Source organism: Mustela nivalis (genome assembly GCF_964662115.1).
Source record: "Mustela nivalis genome assembly, chromosome: 7".
Lineage (NCBI taxonomy): Eukaryota > Metazoa > Chordata > Mammalia > Carnivora > Mustelidae > Mustela > Mustela nivalis.
The window spans coordinates 137,685,578-137,701,968 of record NC_139026.1 but is presented as its reverse complement, the minus strand read 5'-3'; the positions used below and the strand labels follow the sequence as shown (position 1 = coordinate 137,701,968).

Below are 16,391 nucleotides of genomic sequence, written 5' to 3'. Positions count from 1 at the left end.
TGCTTGCGGTTCTAAGAAATGGATTAAAATGCAACACAAGAAGTAATAAGCAAGACTCCTCTCCGTAGACCTCTGGAAGGGGCCTTCTCTCTCTCTCTCTCTCTTTTTTTTTTTGCTCTTTCCTAAAAAAGGCTGCAAACGCTGTCCTGAAATCAGTGATAATTGAGCCTTTGAAGCTAAATGTAGGCTTCTTATCCTGAGCGCAAGCTTGTAGATTTTGAGGAAGATCTCCCAAGTCATCAGAGGCAAACCTTTCCCAGTCTTTCCCTCCTGGCCATTTCCAAGGTTGGAATTGGTGTGTGCTTGTCATGACACTTGAACGCGTTTCTGGTCCTCGAGAGTCCTGGCTCCGGTTGCCAAGAGCAGAGCGGTTGGTCTTTTCTGTTCTGGGTTCCAGCCTGAGCGTGGCGCCGGTGGGATTCTCCAGTGGCCACAGTCGCGTTCTCTCCCTACAGCGGCTTTGCTCTTCAGTCAGAAATGCAGACCATGCTTTGTTGTGGTTAGAGCTGCAGAGCCAGCGTGATGGACAGACGGACGGATAGACCGACGGCAGGTCATTTACTGGCTCTCCAGAGAGAGGAGCATCTCCCTTATCTCCTTATTGTCTGAATCCACGGGGCCAAGCTATTTGAAATTGGGGGAGAAGGCTTTTTCCAACAAGTGCCTTATTAAAAGTTGTGTTTCCTGGGGCGGCTGGGTGGTTCAGTGGTTTAAAGCCTCTGCCTTCGGCTCAGGTCATGATCCCAGGGTCCTGGGATCGAGCCCCGCATCGGGCTCTCTGCTCAGCAGGGAGCCCTGCTTCCTCCTCTCTCTCTGCCTGCCTCTCTGCCTACTTGTGATCTCTGTCAAATAAATAAATAAAATCTTTAAAAGTTGTGTTTTCTATCATGCTTCCTCTGTTCTTCCTATTTTTCTTTCCCTGACCCTTCTTCTTTCTCGGTCATTCAAGTTAAAAGAACACCTACAGAAAAATTCAAAGGCGCATTCCCACGTATGTCTCAGCCACGGTAGCCTTGGGCCAGCACGTGGGGCTTAACCTGTCCCCGAAGCTCTGCGAGTTTCCCAACAGGGTGGGGCGGGGGTTGGGACTTCACAGCATCTGTCCTCTGAAGGTGTCGCATGGGTCAGGACGAGCTCACAGAGGAAAGCGGTGTCTAGGAAGGGCTGGGTGGGGAGAGCAGGGTGGCGGGGCTGGCTGTGGAGGAGGAAGCAGGCCCGCAAGTCGGAAGGGCTGGCCTTGGAGCGCCGCTTCCTCTCACATGACCCCCCGCCCCCGGCTTGGTGCAGTAATGAGGCATTGATTACAAGCAAAGGGATCAGAATGGCCTTTGCTCATTCGTTATTTTTATCCCCTAGCCGTGGAAGACCGAAAATTGTTCATAGGAATGGTTTCGAAGAAATGTAACGAGAACGATATCAGGGTGATGTTTTCTCCATTCGGCCAGATAGAAGAATGCCGGATTCTCCGGGGGCCCGACGGGCTGAGTCGAGGTGAGTGGGCCGTCTATCAAGTCTCCCCGCTGACGTGCTAATTGGAACTCTGTGTCACAGTCAAGGTAGACGTAGCCACCGCACGCAGCAAGAGGTTACCCTGTAACGTGTCCCCTGCGGTCGAGTTATCCACCGTGAGCGTTTCACCGTAGCGGAAGGGATCGCCTTGTATCTCTCAGGTCGAGAAGGTCTGGAAGCCAGCGTGTTGTCTCAGGCTCTCCCGGCCAGCGGGGAAGCCGACGGGCCGCCCTGTCGTGGTACAGCCCTTCCGACCTCAAACTGAAGTACGTTTTGGGGGTGAGGGAGAGATGTGGAGGAGGAAAGAGGACAGGGGTTTTTTTTCATCTCGGTCTCTGGCTCCCTGCCTGTGCCCAGGAGAAACCCGACAGCGGTAGAAACCAAGGGAGGACATAGGTGTTCCCGTGTAGTGCAGAGCAGGCAGGGGCTCAGAAGAGATGGGCCCGTCTCGGGCTATCAGGGTTTTATTTTCAAGATCAGAGCTCCTGGAGGCCCGATCGGGGAAGTTCATGAAGTGGCAGAGAGGTGTCTTGGTCCAGGAGACTGTAGGCTCAGCTCTGTCACCGTGACAGGAGCAGGGGCGGTGGCTTCGAGCACTGACAGAAACCAGCAGTTTAGCACCAGCAGCGCTCCCAGGGAACTGGAAAGACCCATTTTCTCTCTGTGTTTTCCTCTCCTTGGACAGCGCCACACAGACCCTTCCTCAACCACTGGGAAGCGCGGTCACCGGCGCCCACCCCCGTCAGACTGTGTTTCCCAAGACGGCCCAGGAGGCTGCAGTCAGAGCGTAGGCATACGACATATTTTTCACCTCTTCTAAGAGATCCCCACGTTTGTAACGCAGAGAGGGTCTCATTCTATTCATGAGCTCATTGATGCGGTTTCCGCGGGGCTGATGAGAAACTTCTTGCCGTTCCCGGGCTCTGGTTCTGGGCCAGCACTGCCGTCTCATTCCCGGTGCTAGAAGGAAAGGCCGGGCCTGACGTCTCAAAGCACTGACGTTCACCCATCTCCCTCCTTCTAGCTAACCGCAGCACCATGTGGGGAAGAACATTTGTTCTTTTGACTTTGAGGCACGAAACTTCACGATGTTAGCTGCTAGAGGGGAAGGCACAGGGCACGAAGGTTTCGCGCCTCCACCCGCCTCCAGAGCCCCGCATGGAGGTAGTCGAGGGAACAGTAGCAGGAGGCAGAACAGCTTCCAGCTTGCGGGGCTCGTGTTTTCTTCCGAAGGTGGTTTTAAAAGGAAGGAGGCAGGAGAGTGACAGCTGGGCCGTTCCCCGAGAGTAGCCAATGTCGTCATTCTGCCTCCCTGCAAACACGGGCCTCTCCCACAGCCGCCCCAGGTGGGTCCTGAGCGGGACCCTCGCCTGCAGACCCCGAGCCGTGGCTCGCCACCCACGCGGTCACCGGCGTCACCCACGGCAGCCGCCCAGGCCCGTGGCCACACAGCCCCAGGGGGGTAGGAGGAGGCTGTGATCTCCACTCCGGCACACCCACTCCCCAAGAGCTCTCCTGTCGCCTGGGGTCCTCTGACTCTGCCAGCAGTTGTGAGAGCTACCCACCCGCTCGAGGGGACCAACCCCGGGTAGAGGAGAACCCCATGGGAAAAGGCAGTGAGGCTAGACGGAAAAGCAAACACAGAAGGGACATGTGATCCTGTCTTTGCAATCCCTGTCGCACGGCCAACGCAGCAGTCCGAACCCCTCTTCTCTCCCCTTATTCTCAGCCACACGCCCGTCTGGGCAGTTTCGCCTTCCCCAAGGCATGTAGCACGGGGACAGAACAGAAAGCAACGCTCTTCACTTAATCGTGGTGAAATTTATAGAGCCCAGAGGTCAGTGACCCCGAGATCCAGTCCCAGGCCTTCCGAGTTCCTCGTCCTAGCTCTGTGCCTCAGTTTACCCCTTTGTGAATGGCAGCAGTCCCCGTAGCTGCCCCACTCCTGTCCCAGGGCTTGGCTTAAGAGAGACCTTGGCTCCTGCTCTGCCTCTGCGGGCCCGGGGCCCCCAGACACTTTCCCCGACTGTCCAGGGGAGACAGTAACAAGGAGCATCTTCAGCGGCTTGAGCCGACGGCGTTTCTCCGCGGATGAGATCTGCCAGGCGCCCGGGCCCGCCGGGGAGAGCAGGACACGGCCGCGGACACGAGGGCACCAGAGAGGCCGATGTCTGCAGGAGTTTCGGGAGCATTCTCACCTGCATTTTATGCAAATGATGGCTCCGTGTAAAAAGCAGATCCTCCCTCCCTTTTTTTTTTTTTCCCCCTCCTCCTCCTCCTTCTCATCTGGGGATCTGATGAGAATTCCCTATGGCAAAAAAGGAAATACTCATTTATAACCACTTGTTCTGAAATACAAAGCTGGACAGTGGTCGGTTTTTCAAGCAGGAACTCCCGGGTACAGGGCATGGCTCCTGAATCAGTGTATTTGTGAAAAGAACAATTCTCTTTCATGCCACTATTTTGCTTTCATTAAAGAATTGCAGTTTTCAATCAAATATTAATGAGTGTCTCCCATTAGTGGCTCTGCAGATAAAGGGTGCTCAGCATTTCTCGTCTCCCTGCCTGTTGCTAGCTCAGCTGTTTGAGACACAAACAAATAAATAAAAACTAAGTGAAAAGAAAGGTGAGCTGCTCTGGAAAGCACCTTCTAATGCTAAACTGCATATGAGCTAGTCAGGAAAAAGGTTTTGCGCTCACACCGTTTGGTCGCAAGGGAGAGGTCCAGAGCACTGGTTCACTTTCCTGGCTTTACTCCTGCCCGTTTCCGCTACAAGAATGAAGACAAAAGAGGCGGTCCTTGGCTTTCTCCGCCACGTGTCTCCTGTCCGGTCTTCTCTGCCACCTCCATGGCTTCCCTTGCTCCCTGCAGGCTGCGAAGCCAAGGTTTCCCCAGACTTGTAGGATCAGGGCTCCCCCACTGATGCGGAGTGGTGGGCTGCTGGGGCCCACAGCTCTGGACTTTGGCTCAGAATCACCATCATTAAAACAAAAATCGTCATCTCCATATTGGCGAGAAAGAGCGTTTGTAAAGTCCCATCAGGACTCTGCAAGCCCCCCAATTTGTGGCATGTTCCAGATCAGATCCCCCCCCCCCGGCCCACCCCTCGCTAGGAATTGCCATGGCTGCGCATGGCCCAGCAGCTGGCCTCTACCAAGCACGTAGAAACCAGCGCTCAGCGAGCATCAGGAGTCTGACTCTATCTCTGCAATGTGCCCGCAGCTAAGCATGGATTTTCCCCTCTGGGGCCAGTAACCCATCCTGCCACCTTTTCTCATTTGGAAAACCTGGTTTGAGGTGTTTTCCAGCCCCTTCATGATACTCAGATCCTTTTGCAACAGCAGGCGAGCCTCCCAGGCCTGCCGAACGGACCTTCTTGGCGAAAGCCAGCAGGATACCACGAGCCCATGCACAGGAAGTCGGATGGGGCATCTGCTCTCAAAATCTAGGCTGGAAGTCTTCTCCACCCGTGAATTTATTTATCAGTGTCCCCTCAGCCTGTTGGTTTCCTAAGATGCACATGTTCTCACTTACCTGTAACCCCACAGTCAGAATGGGCTGTCTGGGTACAGTCTACACGGCTTGTTTTCTGCACCCTGGCAACGACTCTCCGTAACTCGGAGACCAGGAAAGAGTTTCTCTCCTTTTCCTTTCCCCGTGAAGTGTAGTCAGATCTGCACTGCCATGTAAGGTAACTCTCTGCTTGTTTAAGAATATTCCAGCTGTGTTTACAGTGTTCCAACGTCCTCCTGCCAAAACCCTTGACAAATGAAATCGGCAGTATTTTCGGGGCTGTTGGCAAGCCCAGACTGGCTTTAGCCCTTAAATCTTCATTTGTTTCCATTATATCTGATCAGAATATCAGGACAGGGCTTTTGACTTTGGAAATACGTACCTGGAGCGGACTGGGTTTTGATCAGGACGTCTTAGGCGTGCCCGCTTAGCATCTAAACAGACGTGGGAACGCGTATCAAATACCCCGGGGTTATGAACTGTATTTTGTCGTTCTGAGGGCAGTCTCTGAAGCTCCTCACCGGGGTGAGATTTCTGCAAAGCAGTAAGTCCCCCTCTGCCCTCAGCCTCGGGCAGCACGGAGCAGCTGTCTCTCCACGCCGGTTCCCAGTGAACTAACTGGGGATGGTCCATTCGCACGGTAGTTGGGAAGCTCTCGTGTGGTAGTGATAGGAACGTTTCATAAATTCTGCCACTGCTAGAAAGCTACAACAAGGAAAATTGGCTGCATTAAGAACTTTCTCTGGCACAACGAGAATTTATAAACAAGTCTTCCCTAGGCCGCAAGTGCTTTCATGCTGCCCAAGTTATTTTAAATTATCCTCCTTGTTTGGAATCTAGCAGGCTGCTGCTTCTCTTTGAAAGAAGAGGCAGAAAAGCAAGAGGCCCTGGCGTTAGACGTGCTTTGAAAAGTTCCTTCCTTCTCTCCTTCCTTCCCCCTCTCGCTCGCTCGCTCTCTGGCTTTTTCTGACACAGACCAAGAATTCATCTCGTTCTCTCAAAATTCTCCTGCCGCTGAGAGAAAGGGTAGAACACCTGAGCGTAAGACAGCTTTTCGGTTGAGATGACAAGTGTAATAGATGTGTTCCAGAATCTTCTCTGTGACAGGGCCACGTGCTTTCCTTAGATCCCGTCTGTAGGAGGAAATTACTTGGAGAAACCTTTCTCCAGTCAATCATTTATCTCTTTTAGCAGCAAGAAGGCGACCTCACTGAACGAGGAGGAGTTCGGTTCCTTTCGTTTCTGTGAGGAAGCTCTGGCATTCTGAAAGTAGTAGAGACAATAAGTAATTGGAAGGTAAATGACAGGTTGGCCACAGTTAAGGACAGACTTTTCCTTTATTTTTTCTGCTATTATTACGTATATGGAGAAGCTTTAAGACAATGATATACAGACTACCTTACCTAAGGAAAACAAAACAAAACAAAAAGCAACAACAACAACAAAAAAATTTTTTAAAAGCTTTATTTATCTTGGTACATGTGATCTTTTTGGCCCCATTCTAGTTTCTCCTGCGTTTTAGTCAGTAGCCAGAGAACTGACTACTGAGACAGGACATCCACTCGTCTAGAACAGAGGAGGGCTGACCCTGAGACATTCTAGAACGGTGGAGGGCCAACTCTACAAGGTCAGAGAAGCTGGCATCCAGTCTTCACGGAAGAAGCTCATATGACCCTATATTAGTGAAAAGCCACAGATCTGAGGCGTAATCCTAAAGCCGCCACCATGTTTTCAGTGATGGGGAAAAGAAAATTAACATCTCACCAGAGGACTAGAGCAGAAATTACAAAGGTTAACAAGCTACCCGGCCATGAAACATTGGGTTCTGAAGTTGTGGAAGTTCAGAAAGGCAGAGGGAGGGAAGCTTCCAACACGTGCCCTCCCTTTACAAACGACGGTAATTTCCTTCTTAAGTAACTGAACACCGTACATAGCCCGAATTTGACAGCCCCTGACGCAACAGGTTCTCTCGTCCTACACCACTGCCAATAGAGTAAAAAGGTTAAAGGAGTCATCAGATTTGTCAGATATTCTTTTTTGAGGGGATGCAGTAAGGGTTCTGTAATTAGAAACATCAGTCAAGCTTTTAATTGCAAGTTTAAGGGAGGAAAGAGCAGTCGTTCAAGTTTATAGAGATGGAATTTTATGGTTCTATTGCTAATACTTCTGAGACCTGCTAATTGCTGTATCTTTCTCACTAAGTTACTGAAAAAGTTCTCCTTGTTCTGAAATTGTGGTAAATGCATAAACTGTGCCTTATTGATTTCTGTTGACATTTTATATGTGTTGTTTTTTTTTTAATGCATTCTTAACCTCCATTCAGAAACTTGTCAGTTTGGCACATGTTCCTGGATAATCAGAGCAAATAAAGTGAATGAAACAGCCTTCTTGACTATTAAAAGCAGAGTTAGGCCAGGCTTCACGTGATGTCAGGTATATTTCCATTAGAGAATTTGCAAAAGCAAATTCCATTGTCGTCTCAAGAAACGGAAGAAGACACATCCTAGTGTTCTCGCCTCCATTAACGATGCCGATGATAATCACAACGTTCTTGAAGGGGTATTATTCGGAGACAGACGGTAACTTTGGGGCTCTCAGATTGTAGAGCTGAGTCACAATATGGAAGCCTGTAGACGTGCTGTCCTCTGTCGCACGCTGTCACACACACCTTCTAGATGCCTCAGAGAAGGCTCCAGATCGCTTTCCCTGACAACAGAAGCTACAGCCAGTGGAGGAGCAGGCAGTGTGTTTAAATAGTCAGCTTCACTAGCTGCTGTAATGTCAGAGAAGTGTACGAAACCGCTCGGCATTCACAGCAAGCTAGACCGCAGGCTTCTTGAGGCCAGCGTAACTGGGAAGTCAATGAGAGAGGACTCTCCCGTGTACTCAGAGTTTTGTTGTATTCAAAATTACGGCATGATGCAAAAAAAAAAAAAAAAAAAAAAAATGCATTGACTTATTTCCATGACTGGATGTTTTTGTGCTTTGGGGATAATGGGCAGGTGTTGCTTTCTCTTATTGCTGTTTGATTAAAAGGTGCTAATACAGTATTGACTTGATAATCTCACCAGGTACTCAGGCAGAGCAAAAGAAGAAAATATATTTTATGGCTCACAAATTGATTTACATAAACCAAACAATCTGCTGGGGAGGGGTTGTTTGTTTTCTTTGTTTGGGGTTTTTTTTTTTTTTTTTTTGGACATAGAACATTCTGTTTGGTTTACTGGCCACAGGGGCAATAATCTTGCATTGCAGATGCCAGTATCCCGCTTTCCTGCATTCACTCTGAGATGACAGCAGGCTCCCGTCTCTCGGTGTTTAGATCTGCCTCATTTGGAAATCTTTTAAGTAGTAATAATAATAATGTTTTGAAGAAATTGAGTGGAACACTAAATTATTCTTTGATACCTAAGTTCAAACTGTGCAGAGCTAAAGAAGCTGAAAATCAATGCACTTTTAAAGTCATTAGAGATCATAAGTGAAATAAGTCTGCATTGCTTTAGCTAAGCTTTTAGTGTGCTGTGGTATTATTATAAAATCAGCCTGAATCTGCATTAATTTCACAGTCTTTTTCTCTAAGAAGCCCAAGGGTGCACGATGAAGAAAATGTAAATTTCAGCAGACAGTGTTTTTATTAGTGAAAAGGGCAATGAGCCATGTAGTTGGAACGGCGACCTGCACGGTGGCTAGCCCCTGCCACCAGGCACTGGGGCAGGCGCTGTGGGTTCTGGTGATTTTACGGCACAAGAAATAAAGAGCCATGGAAAGTTCAGTGGGTCTCACCAGAAGCGTTCAGAGAACTGTACATTGTCTGGTGGATGTTAAACCTGAGGTCAGATCCCGGATGCATAGCAGAAACCACAACTTGGAAAAATTCTAAAGATTTTCTACAACTTAGAAATCCAATGCAGGTTTTAAAGTTTCGCCTCATATGCACTATCGACGATTCTCAGAGTAACAGAGCATTTGTTTTTGTTCATAATTAATTATCACTAAACAGGTCCTGCAGGATGGGGTACATTTCTCTGCATCTGAATCACATCAGTGTATGCGTATACATGTATATGTTTTAACTACCCAGAAGAGATCAGATGTATTAATTTGCTGACATTCCGAGCCTTTGGAATTTTATTTGCTAATTGGCCTCTGGGTGTCGAGGATTTTATTATTTGCTGCTTAAAAAATCAGCACTAGAATTTGAAATCCAGAAGCCTGAATGAGTCGATATGATCAGCGAAGGAGAAAAATGTAAAATAGCAACTTTTTATTTTAGAAAATGCAGACTAGATCTTGCTAGTTTCAGACCCCCCGTGGCTTAAAAAAAAAAAAAAAGTGCCCAACTACGTTCCCCTCGTCTCCATTTAAAAAAATAAACTAGTCAATAAATAAATCTTTCTGCTTTGGTCAGATTAGCAAGTCAGCACTGTGAGTCAAAAGCAAACTAAGATAAAACCAAGAGAGAAGTTGTTGATTTTTATGTACTACTGAGAACAGTGGCGTCCTGTGGCAGTTCTCGTAGACTGTGTTGGTTTAACAAGCGTCCAACCCTTTTGTCTTGTTGTTTTTTGTCTTTCCTGCTCCCTGTCCCCTTGTTTCCCACAGGCTGTGCGTTTGTCACATTTTCTACAAGGGCAATGGCACAGAATGCAATCAAAGCCATGCATCAGTCTCAGACCATGGAGGTACTGTATCATCTGCCCTTTCTTTGTTTTCTTTGTGCAAATGATGGGGAATGGTAAAGCAGCTCTCTCCTGTGCGGATTGTTCAGTGACAATCACAGACGGACACTTCCACCATCTCTCCCATTCATTCATTCATCTTCATCCTCTCTCTCTCTCTCTCTCTCTCTCTTTCGCTCTCTCTCTCTCGCTCTCTGAATTTTTCCCCTAATGACTTGAAATGCATTTAGTAGAACCTTCCACGTGCTGTACATTATTTTTTTGAGCCTTTTATTGCAGGGGCCCTGGGCCCTGCCGCACAGCAGTCATGATGCGATGTAAACCACGACTCCTCCTCGGCCTCTCCAGGACCCAGCCCGTTCCTGGTCCGGGGTTGGTACAGAGTCAGCCTTAGCTGCCATCCCTCCAAATTACAGCCCCTTCCTGTGCCAGTCACGGGGCTCTTTTTAATTTTTTTTTTCCTTTTTCTGTTTTTCTTTCTTTTTTTTTTCCCCCCCTCCCTTCAATGTGGACTCAAGTTCTCTTTAGTCCAACAGAATTGTGTTTTTGCATCAAGAATGTCGGGAGAAAATTAATACCTCTCCTACATTGTTTAACCAGTGAAAATGTGAATGGACGAGAATCCCTTGAAAAATCAGATTCGTCTTTTTGAAAACAAAAACAAAAACGCATGATGAAAGAAACATGAAGGCTCAAATCTGGTCTCCTAATGAGAGATAGTGGCTTTGGGGGAAGATTAGATACGCCTATGTGAGTGTTTCGCCCACTCACGTAGATAGATGGCGCTGTACTTCTAGTCTGTGATTTGGGTCTGGCCTTTCAGAATTTTGCACAAAAGCATTCCAAGAGTGATATGCTGTGACTTACTCTGTACTGTCTGGTAGAATCATTTGGGAGTGCATGTTCTGTACTCTGTATATCTGTGTACGGGTGATCTTTTCTCAAGGTGGCCCTGTGGTGTTACCTGAAGTTACGTTTTCATCTTCTGGAAAGCAAAATATTTTCAATTTTATTTAATGTGCAAAACTTTCTTTACGGATCGTTTGCGCTTCTTTTTTTTTTTTTTTTTTTTAACCTCCTTCTGTGGGGAGGGTTATTTTTTCTTTATTTTTTTATTTGTTTGTTTTGTTCGTTTTTTGCAATGCTGCATCTCCCAAAGCATGCTGGGAGCTAAGTGATCATTCCACGTCATGTTTTGTGGGCAATTTTTTTTTACAGTGAGGCGGAAGGTGGGTGGACCAGGGGGGCAAGGAGTGTGCATGGCCTTGTCATTAAGTGTTTCCTGTACTTTTCTGAGTTTTGATATCAGCATTGCAAAGCCTATTGTCTTTTTTGAGCTTCATTTTGACTTTGATATTCCTAACATATCTTATATAATCACTGTGTTTTCCTTTCAGTGCAATGCATTTTTAAGACACTCACACCCCCCTACCTGAAGGCGAGCTCAGGTGAAAATCGGCCACAATAAGAGATAATTAGCAGGATTTGAAATACCTAGGGATCCAGTCTTGTACGACGTGCAGTCACACTTGATGCTGTGTTTGTCCCCCACTTTCTCTCCGGCTGCTCCATTATTGGGATCGGTCTGAAACCCAGCCACCCTTCAGTTTGGAGATCAAAAAGTATGGTTAGGGAAGGAAAAAAAAAAGAAAAGTTTTCACCTGTATTTATTAACTTCCATACATGTGCCTCTGTAATCATTTTTATTTCCTGTAATTTAGTGATTGGTACCTTAGATGATTTTTTAACCTAAATTCTTTCAGCTCTAACCCCAGTTCCTCCATCAGGGCCCCCTGAGTCAAGCTGCAGAGGACGCTGGTCTGTGTTCTCCTGTGTTCCCGCAGGGAGAGAGCTCGGGAACGTAGCACAGACCTGGGTATGAACCAGAACCAAAGAAAAATAGGGCTCAGAATGAAAAGAATCTGCAGGAGAGAATCGGGCATATTCATTCTTAGGAAATCCTTGACCCTTTGGTATTAACATCTGTAATTTTTTTTTTTTAATCAAATTTGGTACAACTTGTTTTTAAATCTGGAACACCCAGGCTCAGACAGAGGGACCCTCAGACATTGAAATTTCTCATTGAATTTAAAAAATATTGACATTTAAATGGAAGACTTTATCATATGCCAGTCACATTATAGTTGTACAACCGAAGTTTGTTGGATTTTTTTTTTTTTAACTAATTTTGTTATTTTCAGGACTCTGGCTCACATCTTTAACCAAGATGTATTATCTAAGAAACTTGAATTCAAAATGATTTGAATGTTAAAGTTTAAAAGAACATGTTCTTTAAACAATTTTTATATCATACTTTCTGTTTTTCCACTTTCCTCCAATCGGCTTAAACAAGTTATTTTGGACCTATATTTTGCTTCTTTATCTTTTTTTTTTTTTTTTTTTTTTTTTTAAGGAAGAAAAAAAAAAACAGTAAAGGTACTCTTAGGAGGAGATGCTATGATTTTTTTATGGAACAAATTAGACACAACAGTAACAGCCCTTTCCATACAAAACTCTCCCTCTGTCTAATTTCCATCTTCAGAGTATTTTGCTCTCTTTCAAGCAACGAAGTGCTGAAATATGGAGCAGAAGAAGAAAAATGAAGTATAGATTTTTTTTTTTTTAAGTGGTGGAAAGATTATTTTCACGCGGTTGACTGACATTTAACGTTCTGTCCTGTGGCCGCGGCTACGTGCTGAAGACCGGGACCCTGCAAGTTCAAACTGAAACCAGCCACCTCGCTTTTCGCACATTTTTTTAAAATTTTGCTCCTAACAGACATGGTAGCCACACATACTCACAGCTACATCCCCAGTTAACTACTCAAGGTGATAAGAAAAAAAGCACATGCAGGTTTGTTTTCTAGGAGAAAGAAAAATGACCCAAGGGGAAGGGAACGAGAAAGAGAGCTCATTTAAGTCGGAATATAAAATTTCTGAGAGGGGAGAGAGAGGTCTATTATCATGCTGAGTTTCAATGAAAGTTTTTTTTTTTTTTTTAATCACCCAGGTAGAATGACTTCTTTTTACCTCCACAGCTTTAATGGTGATGAGATGTGTAGGCAAGCCCTAGGAAGAGAGAGAAGGGTGAGGAGGGAGGAACTCGTGTCTCTGCCACCTGTTGGCTGAGGGGCGAATGTTCCAGAGCAGCTCAGGGAGGGACGTCTTCCTGCTAGAAACGCAGACCCTTAGTTTCCCTAATGAGTTTCTCCATCTCGGACATGAATTCATTCTAGTCTGTATCCCTTGGCCACACACACTCCCCCACTGCCCCTACTTACTGCCTTTTAAAGGGAACAGAAACTGAAGAGAAGCACCTAGAACGGTGAGCTCCATTGACGAGAGAAGCCAGGGAGAGGCCTCCTGCCACGTCCCGCACAGCTGCTTTCACTAGAATACGCTGCAGAGACTGGCGGGGTGCAGGAGCCCTGGGTGCGGGGGGTACAGTAGATACATTCGAGAAGGGAGAGAGGCCTCCCTGGGCCGCTGGGCCGGGCCTGCGCCCTCAAGCTCTCCTGCTCCCCCATCCACGTTTCCTAAAACAAAACCCTCCTCTCCCATCTCTACTGCTGCGTCGGGAGGACTCCCGCGCTCCAAAGTCCAAAACAGCAGCCCCGGCAATGGAAAGAGGGAAAAAATAAAGACGAGAACGAGGGACATGTTCCTTCCCAGCGCGGTATCTCTCCTTCCTGTCCCCCGCGCCTCCTCCGCGCGACAGGCAGACACACAGACAAGTCTGTCTTGCAGGCAAGCGAACCATGAAGCTTCATTAAAGAACGTTGATAAGGTCTCTTGTCTCTAAGGAGGTCCTGGGAAGGTTGGAGGAAGACACGCGAAGACAGGAGGCGAGGCAGTGTAATAAGCAGAGCAAGAAAGCAACTGGCTTCACCGACCGCCAGATCCCCTGAGAAACCAGTGGCAGTATCTGGAATTTTCGGTTGATGGTACTGGTCAGAGAAGAAGAAGGAATATCAGGCCATTCAAACAAACAAACAAACAAACAAAAATCCTTCCAGAAGGTTCCATGTGCTCCTAGATAGTTGGGAGAGCTAGGTCCAGTGCTGAGTGTCACGGGAGGATTCAGCCAGGCGGTAACCCCCCCTCTTCACTTTCCGCTGTGTCTGACCACAGGGCTGCTCCTCGCCCATCGTAGTGAAGTTCGCGGACACTCAGAAGGACAAGGAGCAAAGACGCCTCCAGCAGCAGCTGGCCCAGCAGATGCAACAGCTCAACACTGCCACCTGGGGGAACCTGACGGGGCTGGGCGGACTCACCCCACAGTACCTGGCGGTAAGTGCCCGGCTGGGGCCAGCGCCGGGTCCCCGAGAGGGCGGAGGGGGCCGTCCCCGCTGTGGCCTCCCCAGAGCGCCTCGCCCCCCCCCACACACACACACACAAAGTTCTCAAAAGAGTTCCGGGTGGGACCGTTTCGAATCTGGGGAAATGATTGAGATCAGCGTCGGTGCCCGGTAGTTGTCCGAGTTAACTCGAATAGCATCAGGACGTGACTCCTTCTGGCCTGAGGTCCGTTGAGCCAAGACCCACGAGGCCAAGTTTCCAACCGCTGTTTCCGAGACCTTGTAACGTCTCGCATGACAGGGGGTGGCACGCTTGAGGACAGGCTAGCGACCCCGAGGCCGGTCTGGCCGGAGAGGTGAGCACAGTCCACGCCGGGACCACCACCAAAGCCCCCTTGGCCTGGCCATTCGGTGGTCCTGGCCCTTCCCTGTGGAACCGCAGTGACGAAATCAAACGTTTCTTCATTGGTTTGGGACCCAAACATGAGATCCTATTTCGGGGCAGATAAACCCAATTCTTTCAACCACCACCCCCCCCCCGTAAAATACCGTGTGTCGCTGTGGAATACAGTTCCCGTGGCACAAGCTAAACCTCGCACAGACCAATGACCCCCCCACCCCCCGCCGTGGACGTGGCAGGATCCTCGGGTAGCCTGGGAGGGGCCCTCGTGCTGACCTCGGCGCCCGTGAGGCGGGAGGCAGCTAACGGGGTCCAGGTCTTTATTTGTTTCTAGTTGACCCCCGCGAACCCCCCCGTGGTACCCTAGCCCGCGCTCCTGCTTCGGCTCCCGCAGGCTGGACCCCCCCAACTGACGACTGTAAATTTGCATCGCGAGTTTGGGGCTGGTGCCCTGGCCTGTCCCGTGTGCCCGTGTGGGGCGCGTGCGTGTGTGTATATGCGTGTTCTGTCCTGATTCTGCCACTTGGCACTTGAACTGTCCCCCTCGGGACCGCGGGGTCCATTAGCCTGCACAGCTTGCACGACAGCCCCCCAACCGTGAAGGGTAGGTCGGGGGAACGGGCCGGTGCAGGCGAGGAAGGAGGCTCCGGGAGCTTTCGCAACCTCACCGAGCCCGAGCTGCTGGCGCGCGGGGACTCCTGCCCTCTGCTGTGGCTCCCGTTCCTCTCTGTGCCCGCCCGGCCGTGCCCAGGGCAGTCTGGCTGTTAACACCTCCTAGTGCACGTTTGCTCAGCGAAGGCGGCGCCTGCTTCTCCCATCTTCACTCGTGTTGCTTGCGTTGTTAGTAAGAGCATTGACTGACTTTCCCGTTGCCTTTTGGCCATTTCTGAGTCCTAGCCACAGAGACCCCGGGAGCGATTGCATCAGAGGTCTTGCTTAAAAAAACCAAACAAACAAAAAACAAAAAACAACCCAGATTTGCTCTGCCGTATTGTTTTCTTGGTCTCTCTGTCTGAAATTTAATGAAACAAGAAAGGAATCTTGTTGATGCCTTATGAGCTGAACAGTCATTTGTTTGCCCCAAACTTGTGCTTTTCACTTATTCATAGACCATCTGTTTGTGGATACCAGAATTGGTGTCCGAGATGGATGTCAGGCTCACCTTTTCATGATTTCTAAGAATCCAGCTTCCTGCTCCACCGTTTCTAAAAACCCAGACTCCTGCGCCTGTCCCCCAACTTCCGGCCCCTCCCCCACGCCCCACGGCAGACGACTGTCTCTAGCATGTGTTTCTTTGACCACAGCTGCACATTGTTCCGTACCCTGAAAAAGAATTCATCTCCACGTCATTTATAAAAACATATTTTTCTATGTCCTGTGGGCTTTCATCCATTCTCAACCATGTGCGTTATGCCCCTTTCCGTTGGATGACCCATTTCGTCGGAAGAGCCCTTGGCCTTCTAGGCATCCCCTGCTTGTGGGATGAAGGGTTTTTGACTCTGGCCCACCAGAGAATGGCCATCCGTGGACAGAATCCTGGGTGATATAGTTCAAGGCCACCCTACATACTTCCACATACCTCAGTAGGTATTATTAATTCCTCAAAACAGCTTCAAAGCTAATTTAATTTTACCTCGCTTTAATTTTTAAACATACCTGGTAGGAAAGAGAGTAAGGGCTTATAACCACCAGAGAACGGGAAACCCATGAAATCAAATCAAAATAAGGAATTTCTGTCCATGCAAAGAGTTAATCCCTAACTTCTCCCTGTGTGTGTGTCTGAGTCTGTGTGTAACCCTCGGCAGCGCATTTCAGCAAGTCAAAGGGATGAGTAAACATCACAGATGTTCCTCTAGTACCTGTCCCTGCTGACCCCCTTACCATCATGGTAACCGAGACTCGGGCCAGATCGGCCACTGGATTCTGTTCCACTTGGTGCTTCTCGGCCCCTGGATGGAGCCCATTGCTGAGTCCTGCCCAGCTGTAGACTTC

The 16,391-nt window shown here is 48.5% G+C and overlaps 1 protein-coding gene across 36 annotated transcripts in view; it reads left to right on the top strand.

Annotated features, from left to right (window-relative positions):
• CELF2 (CUGBP Elav-like family member 2) overlaps positions 1–16,391 on the top strand; it is an 815,373-nt gene that overhangs the window by 744,372 nt on the left and 54,610 nt on the right. For 32 of the 36 annotated variants that reach the window (XM_082738883.1, XM_082738882.1, XM_082738909.1 and 29 more), the window contains 3 exons: positions 1,357–1,491; positions 9,626–9,705; positions 13,833–13,991. In XM_082738883.1, coding sequence (XP_082595009.1) covers positions 1,357–1,491; positions 9,626–9,705; positions 13,833–13,991 — 374 coding nt within the window. The remainder of the gene's footprint in view (positions 1–1,356; positions 1,492–9,625; positions 9,706–13,832; positions 13,992–16,391) is intronic. The other 4 variants (XM_082738907.1, XM_082738906.1, XM_082738905.1 and 1 more) reach the window with 1 other exon arrangement.